This window comes from Filicampus tigris, chromosome 13 (assembly GCF_054856515.1).
Source record: "Filicampus tigris isolate MCC_2025a chromosome 13, RoL_Ftig_1.0, whole genome shotgun sequence".
Lineage (NCBI taxonomy): Eukaryota > Metazoa > Chordata > Actinopteri > Syngnathiformes > Syngnathidae > Filicampus > Filicampus tigris.
The window spans coordinates 10,243,894-10,252,448 of NC_141229.1; the positions used below are offsets into that span (position 1 = coordinate 10,243,894).

Below are 8,555 nucleotides of genomic sequence, written 5' to 3' on the forward strand. Positions count from 1 at the left end.
GTTCATCTGCTGACGTTGCCCTTAAAATTAAAATAATATCTTTCATACGCTGTCGTGTACAAATGCTGTTTTCAGGCAAGTGGTGGTAATAAATCGGCCCATAAAATTTAGAACATAGTCAGAGATATTATTTCCAACCTAACGTAAAGAGAGCGGAGACGATGAGGGGAGGGGAGCAGATTGGGGCGGGGGGCCTGGTCGCGCCATAAATTTGTTCAGTAGGTTGTTAGCTTCTTAGCTAGTATCAGTTTCCTCTAGGTGTTTTTGCTGCTGTAGATATATTTATATATATATATATATTTTTACTTTTTTTTTTTTTTTACTAAATTTAACACTGAAGCGCTACCACTGACTTGGGGAACAGACTTCATATAGTGTGGATTTTGTGACGTTTAACAATGTTTCGTAGCAGCACAGAAGAGATTGCAACTAGTGATACTTCCGAAAATTGTCATAGTTCTGAGGTATCTCCATCTGAACAAAGCCTTGTTAAAGGAACCACTTCTTATAATCCAGTACCAGCCTCGCCTGGTTCGTCCTGTCCTGAAGAAGGGAGTTCTCACTCCAGCACTGGTCCATCACTTCCTCGCCCTGCCACAGGTAAATGTAGGGATGGATACCTTTTTAGTTGAAGCTCGCACAACATGTCTCTTAATACAGGGTGTAAAAACTCGGTATGCAGTGTTTTATTATTAAAAAAAAAAAACATTATTAAGTGAAAATTATAATAATGTACAATTTCCTCTAGTCAAGTTTTGACACTCAGGCATGACACAAAGGTCTTTATTGTTATGAATTTCTTGGCATAATTCTTAAATTAATTCAGTCATCAACAGTCCATGGTTTTCCCGAATATATTTTATCTTTGACAACACACCATAAAAAGAAATACATCGCACTCTCAGTGAGGTCTTGTGATTTGGGTGGCCATTCAACTGGCCCTCCTCAACCTACCCATCTATGGAGTAATTCATTGTAGGGAAATAAAGAAGGTAAATAAAGAACTTGATTTAACTCTTCGAACTTCATACTGTAGCTACCTTTTCACCCTCCTATATATGACTTGTATTTGGCACGGCAAGGAGTACCCTGCCTCTCACGCGAAGTCATCTTGGACAGGCTAATGGGAACAAGGAAGGACTATACAAAATAGTTGTTTTCATGTTGTGTACAGTAGGCTGTGGCAGAGCAATGTTTTACATTCATTCAGATATACTCCTTTTGCTGAAAAAGGTCAGTTCCCACATTGCCTTCAGTTAGGAAGGACCAATCCGCCGCACCGTGCCTGTACCACGGACAGCTCCTACCTTGGAGGAACACCAAGCGTCAGGAAGACCCCTGGTTCTGTGAGGGCCACACATACTGCGCGGACACCGCTGACTGATACTGGTATCGTGGCCCAAAGCAGTACTTTGAGTTAGAGGGTACGTTATATTTTCTCACTTTCATTTCTCTTTTATTGCAGCAGCAAGTTGCTCCTCTTCTACCACAGCTTCTGGTACAACTGTGATTGTCGCCCTGGTTGAAGGGCGCGGTTTGGCCAGGGGTGAGATTGGAATGGCCAGTCTTAATTTGAAATGTCCAGAGCTTATACTCTCTCAGTTTGCGGACACTGGAACATATGCCAAGGTAACCTAAGCACTAACTAAAGCTGTTATAGTTGTAATTCCTATGTTTGTAGTAGAAAGATGACACCCTGTACACTTTTTAAGGTCATAACCAAGGTCCATATCTTGTTTCCGATGGAAATACTGATGCCAGACACCGCTTGTGACAAGGGAAAAGGGACAAAGCTCTTCAGCCTTATCACAGAGAACTTCCAGGTGTCGATGCAAGAACATAGTGTTTAGTATAAAAAAACTGTCAATATTGTGCTATTTGGTGCAAATATTCATTTATTTTTTTGTTTCAGGATGTTGCTTTCACTGCAATTCAAAGGAAATATTTTAATGAGAAGAAAGGACTGGAGTACATCCAGCAGCTCTGTGCTCCAGAATTTAGCACTGTCCTGATGGAAGTTCAAGCTAAGTATGCCTTTGAGTACAATTATGTGAAAAAAATAAAAATAAAACTGTGACAACCATTTTCTTACCAACTGTCCCAATTTATGTAGATATTATTGCCTAGCGGCTGCAGCTGCTTTGCTGAAATACTTGGAGTTCATTCAGAACTCTGTGTATGCTGCCAAATCGTTGAAAGTGAGTTTTAAAGGAAGCGAACAGACGGCTATGATCGACTCAGCGTCTGCCAGTAACATGGAGCTTGTGGTCAACAACAGAGACCACAGGTACAGTAAGAGTAAGCAATGACCAAATAAACGTCATTTTAGACGTAGTGTTTGTTGTCACGCGTTTACCGTACGTTTACTCTGCGTGCACATAGGAGCGACCATACCCTTCTAGGCGTCCTTAACTACACGAAAACTCCCGGCGGCGCCAGAAGGTTACGCTCCAATATTCTGGAGCCTCTGATAGATGTGGATACCATCAACATACGCTTGGACACGATACAAGAAATGCTAGAGAATGAAGAGCTCTTCTTTGGATTGAAGAATGGTGCCAACGAACCTTAATCAACCTTGAGTCTTATACAAACTGACAAAATTATCTGAACATTTTGGCCCTGTCTTTTTTTCAGCTATAGGTCACTTCCTTGACATTGACCAGCTGCTCTCTGTTCTGGTGCAGGTCCCAAAACAAGAGACAGTATGTGGACATACTTTCATTAGTTATTATGCACTCATACCTGTATCTAAATTATCATATCGTCACTGTCCTGTGAAAAACACTTATGTACATGTTTTTCATTTTTCTTATTTTTACGTGAATGGTGTTTCGCATTAACGCGAAAATTGAAAAAAAAAAAAAATTGGACATACGTGTTTTTCACAGGACAGCGCTGATACATTAGTGTGCTGAATACAGTAATTAACCAACTGCATGAGACATACCATAAAGACCATGGATATGTTTAAAGTAGGCTGCGATTTTGTTTGTTCCAATTCTTTAATTGTACAGCTTGTGGGAAGGGAGGGGCTCAATACAGATGATTCGAAGTTTAGAGTACTGTGTATTGATCGACTTATTGAACAGGCTAATTTAAAGTTTACAAAGTGTCATGGTAGAATCTACAATAAAACAGAATACATTTTTGGTGCTGATCTTTTGCCTCATCCTTGGATTTATGAAACAAAAGCCCAAATTCACAAATATGGTTTGTAGATAATGACAATATTGATGTTTCTGTAACATAATAGAGGATGGTAATCACCACTCAATTAAAAAAAAAATTAAAATAGTGCTTCTCTTGAACTGCCATGTTAATTTTTACATCTTCGATTGAAACAGTAAATAATAATAAATTCTGCCTGTGTCAAAGCCGCGTCTAAGCTCTTTAATTCTTTTGGAATTATGTTTCTGTCTGCTACAGGGGCTGAGATATTAATCATTTTGTAAGTGTTGAATTTCTGGGAGAACTTCAGGTTTTCAAGGGTAATTCCAAAGGCGACCTTAGGTTTTGGGGAGCTGTTGAGACCGGCGCTTTAGGCCTTAATGGTTTAAGTCATATTCCACAAACGTAATATTAATCACAATGATGTATTAGTGGGGCTACATAGAACATAATTATGTTGAAAAGAAAGAAAAGAACATTTTTGGTTTGACTTCCTCTTTAAAACACTGTAAGATCTTGTTTAAAAAATGTATTGTTAAAGTGTTACATAGTCAATGTATTCAAATTTGAAATAACATTCTTTTTCATTTCATTATCTTAAATTGTAACTTTTTAATTATTACAATTACCATTCTCATTGTGAAATGTGTTGATTCTAAATGTACAGTAGTATAATATTAAATATGGTTCTTTGCTCTTATTTAATGTGTATATAACTTCAGTGATCACAGAAGCATATATAGTAGTAATTGGTTATATTTTCTATTTTTGTAGGTTCAGGTTGCAGAAGTGAAGATTACACATGTCATCCAGCTGAAACACACTTTGGATTTGGTGCCACAGTTGAGTGTTAGTGTCTGATAATATACACAAGTTAATAGCTTCATTTAGGTTTTACATTTTTTTAAAGATAATATTATAAACAGGTGGTGTTAAAGAACTGCAACACAGCTCTTCTTAAAGCATACAGCACTTCACTGGAGGACAACAGGTCTGTAAGTCTTGTGGCAGCTGTCATCATAGTTCTTTGTACTTATACAGTGGTTTGTGTACGCCTTCAGATTTGACATGATCTTGAAACAGATCCTCACCGTTATTAATGATGACACCACCTACCTGAAGGGGAACCTCAACATGCGCACGCAGAGGTGCTATGCCGTGCGACCCAACATCAATGAGTTCCTGGACATTGCCCGACGAGCTTATACCGAGATAGTGGATGACATTGCAGGTGGAGACATCAAAGTATTTGTACGCAACTTTTAGTATACAGTTTTTAATGTGCCAACCTGGATTTTTTTTTTCTAAGAGGTACGTACCAGTACTTCTTTTTCTAAAGATGTTCATTTGAAATCCATGATCCATTAAAAAAAAATGTGTATCTTAGGTAATGGGTGACAATGTAAAATAATACAATTGGGCCCAGAATTATTCATTCCCTGGGCAAAATGTGTTCCATGTCATAATTATGTATTCTCTTTCTTAATGCAGCCATATAAAATGTTGATGTTGATTTTAATGCCAGATCTTGTATAATGGTGCAAAATATTGCATGTCCTCAACATTTTAAGATACAGAAAGAAAAGGCATAAATCAATTTCAGAATGTTATAAACAGTGAACTGACGCAACTTCTTACTGTACTGTCTTTTGCCACTATTTTGCTTACTTTCAAGCTAAAAGACACAAAAATACCATATTAACAACAAAATCTCTCGAATTCTTGACAGGTTGAGAGAAAATTTGTGTGTCTCACTTTTCCCAATTTCAGTAAAATGTGCTGTTATGTGCGTGGTAAAATAATTCATTCTCCATTTTTTTTCTTTCAATTCATAGAACATTTGGATATGGATGCATCCTACATTGGAGCTATTTTGTCACGAGTGGCTTATCTTTCATGGATGCTTTTGGAAATGTTAATAGCATAGCAGTTGTGTTTCTCAGGACTAGTAAACCAGATGGCGGAGAAGTATGCCTTTCCCATGCGCACAAGCTTCAGCTCCGCTCGAGGTTTCTTCATCCAGATGAAGCTGGACGGAATGTTGTTGCCGGAGGGGAAACTTCCTTCTGAGTTCATCAAGGTATCATCAGATGGAATGACAATACAAGCTCCATTTTTATCTTTACTAAAGTAAAATTATTTACTTAGTTAAAACAATAAACTGCCTGGCATTATGTTATGCCATTGGAATCGTGTGTTAAGGTCACAGATGGTGTAGTGGTACACATGCCTGAGTTGTGTGCGGGCAGCGTGGGATCGGTTCCTGCTCAGTGACAGTGTCTGTGTGCCCTGCGACTGGCTGGCGACCAGTTCTGGGTGTAGTCTGCCTTTTGCCCATAGTCAGCTGGGATAGGCTCCAGCACCTCCCCGTGACCCTGTACAGGATAAGTGGTTTGGAAGATGACATGACATGAATCCTGTGTTAGTATCATTTGCTTACTTTTACTTGGGTTTGTCCTGGTGACATAATGCCCATTTTTGTTTGTGGTTTCACAGTTCTTTGTTTTAAAGTTGCAATTTGCCTCCTTTAATCTCATAAAGTTGAGGCAACATAAATAGGATTTTTTTTATTTCTTTTTTTTGTCGAGTGTAATTGGTGGCATTCGGCATCTGTTCTCTTAGGTCGTCAAAAACAAGGACAACTATGGCTTTACCACCGCAGATCTGGTGAAGTTGAACGACCGCTGTGATGAGGCCCTGAGGGAGATTATTCACATGTCCTATGTGTGAGTAGAGAAACACACTCATATATGTAGATGGGTGGATGGATGGGCTTCAAATTAAACTATAAGGCATTTCCAAATAGATTAAACAAAATAAAGGAAATAATGGGAACATCCCCGCTGACTCGTTCGCCGCATTTTCCCAAAACATGTTTTTGTAAATTTTGCCAGGGTAAATAAACTTAAAAGCATAACTGTGTCCCTGGTGTCTAACCTAAAGTATGTCGCCCTCGCATGTAATAATATAAAACTGAAGGTTTTTCACTCTTGAAGGTGGCGCTCAGAAGATTCACGACACAAGACTAGACTTTTATTACAGTAATCTCTTAGCACTGAACTTGTCTCCTTCCAAGGGTGGTGTGTCAACTGCTCAGCACTATCCGTGAGCACATCCATTGCCTCTACAAACTGTCTGATGCTGTGTCCATGCTGGATATGCTGCTGTCCCTGGCAAACGCATGCACCCTCTCTGACTATGGTGAGTGTGATGCGATCCGAAATGTGATTCAGCGTACCGTTACACCCCTAATATATATGTATGTATATAAATTTCGTTTCAGTGCGCCTTTCTGTCACTCAAGGTCACACATGAATAATATATAGAGCAATATTTTGCAATTGTATTCATAAATAGATAACATGGATTCTTTTCATCTTATTTTGTTATGTTAAAGTGCGACCGGAGTTCACAGACACATTAGCCATCAAACAAGGTCGTCATCCCATCCTGGAGCGAATGCCCGGACAGCAGCTTGTGTCCAACAACTGTTACGTGTCCGAGGGCAGCAACTTTGTCATCATCACAGGGCCCAACATGAGCGGGAAATCCACGTATCTCAAGCAGGTGGCACTGTGCCAGATCATGGCTCAAATAGGTCAGTATTAACTACATTTGAAGCAACACTGCTGTGATTTCAGATTTGAGTGATTTAAATTTTTTAAAGGTTCTTTTGTCCCTGCCGAGTATGCTTCTTTCCGTGTAGCAGATCAAATTTTCACTCGAATTGGCGTTGATGATGATTTTGAAACTAACTCTTCCACATTCATGTTGGAAATGAAGGAGGTACTCTACATTCTTTCGATTATGTGTAAAAGAAATAACTACTTGATCATTAAATTTCCTCTCCCCTTAAGGTGTCATACATAATCCACAATGTCAGCGAGCGGTCCCTCATCATCATTGATGAGCTGGGACGTGGCACCAGTGCTGAGGAAGGCATTGGAATATGTCACTCAGTTTGTGAGTTTCTCCTCGGCCTCAAGGTAAAGTGCACTGACATTTCTTTGTTCCATAAGCAGCTCAATGGACCTACTTCTGTCTACATTTGTATATTATACATTTGCTTACAATGACAAATCTATTACTTTTGTGTTGTTTGTCATGTTCTTAGGCCTTCACCCTGTTTGCCACACACTACCTTGAGCTGTGCCAACTACAATCTCTGTATCCCAGTGTGGACAACCAGCACATGCAGGTTCAGCACACACGCACTCGTCAAACTGGCACTGAAAGCATAGTGTACACACACTTATTGAGTCAAGGATTCTCTGAAGAAAGACATTACGGTAAATAGTCTGTTGAATCACTGTGATGAAATATTTGTCAGAAGGACACAAACAAATCGTACTATTGCTCTCTTAGGTCTCAGAGCGGCAGAAATGACCTCACTTCCTTCGAGCTTAATCCAGGAAGCAAAGACAATTGCCTCCAAAGTCAGCAAGCAGCTTTTGGTAGGTTTCATTCAATGGTCCTTTAAAGTACATTTTAGTACAGAATATCCAACACGGTGTGCAAAAAGTAAATCATGCAATATACCTCCTGGTGTTCAATTACTTTCACAAATCCCCTTCAAATGTTTCTGACAAGTAAAATGTGTTTTGGACATTCTTCCCAAGGCCAAGCGCAAGAGCGATCCAGAAACAGAGAGACAGCGTGCTTTACACCGCTTGGCCACCCGCCTGCTGCAGACTGCCAGGAACTCCAGGCTTGACCCGGACAGCCTACGAATGTATCTGAAGGGCCTAAGGAAGCAATATGAGGCAGAGCTGGAAGCTACAAGGCTACCACCATCCTCTGACACCTAAAAGAGGAATCAAATCTTAAAGAGGAATGACTGTGCCAGATGTACATCAAGTGAGAAAGTAAAAGGCTGGCACGATATGGATGCACTTTCTTTCTCGTGAAATGTACTGATCACTTAATGGATCAAACACCTATTCCAGGGGTGTCCAAACTCGGTCCTCAAGGGCCGGTGTCCTGCCTGTTTTCCAGCTCTTCTTGCTGCAGTGCGTTGCAGCAAGGAGAGCTGGAAAACAGGCAGGAAAGCGGCCCTTGAGGACTGGAGATGGACACCCCTGACCTATACAGTAGTGAATTTTGCTTTTCATCTCCAATTGTCATATAACAGCAAGATGTGCAAAAAGTACTCGAACAACGAAAAGACGGGCGTTCATTTAAAATTTTAGTGTAAAATCAAGTTAACATGTAAAGCTTATAGTGAATTTGGGGTTTATTCTAAAATTTCAATCAAAAATCGAGTACTACGTATCCTTAACTTTTTGTAAGTACAATACTGTAGCGTATATAAAAACTGAAGAAAGTGTTACGCTGAACAATGCTACCACGATTTATCCAGTAACGCCTAATAAAGACGTTTCCAC

General features: G+C 39.7%; 1 protein-coding gene across 5 annotated transcripts; it reads left to right on the forward strand.

The window, feature by feature from the left end:
* Window positions 1–3: 3 nt before the first annotated feature.
* Window positions 4–8,522, forward strand: msh4 (mutS homolog 4). Of its 5 annotated transcripts, XM_086050302.1 has the most exons (21): window positions 4–75; window positions 517–600; window positions 1,234–1,389; window positions 1,466–1,629; window positions 1,713–1,823; window positions 1,913–2,028; window positions 2,114–2,287; window positions 2,383–2,555; window positions 2,638–2,705; window positions 3,946–4,020; window positions 4,098–4,162; window positions 4,233–4,402; window positions 5,115–5,251; window positions 5,794–5,897; window positions 6,248–6,372; window positions 6,569–6,769; window positions 6,839–6,957; window positions 7,029–7,157; window positions 7,286–7,460; window positions 7,537–7,625; window positions 7,791–8,522. In XM_086050302.1, exons 1-21 carry the CDS (start codon window positions 63–65, stop codon window positions 7,977–7,979), a joined length of 2,637 nt encoding a protein of 878 aa, XP_085906428.1. In that variant the 5' UTR covers window positions 4–62; the 3' UTR covers window positions 7,980–8,522. The 5 variants fall into 5 exon arrangements, with proteins under 5 accessions (XP_085906428.1, XP_085906424.1, XP_085906426.1 ...); XM_086050298.1 differs by having other exon boundaries at window positions 27–600; XM_086050300.1 differs by having other exon boundaries at window positions 27–600; window positions 6,878–6,957.
* The last annotated feature ends 33 nt before the right edge of the window (window positions 8,523–8,555 follow it).

Bases quoted from the DNA above. Each gene is read 5' to 3' on its own strand.
- msh4 (XM_086050298.1), top strand. From the start codon at position 399: ATGTTTCGTAGCAGCACAGAAGAGATTGCAACTAGTGATACTTCCGAA. The intron at 1,390-1,465 runs GTATCGTGGCCC...CTTTTATTGCAG, and splicing joins GACACCGCTGACTGATACTG to CAGCAAGTTGCTCCTCTTCT. The intron at 4,403-5,114 runs GTGGAGACATCA...TGTGTTTCTCAG, and splicing joins GATAGTGGATGACATTGCAG to GACTAGTAAACCAGATGGCG.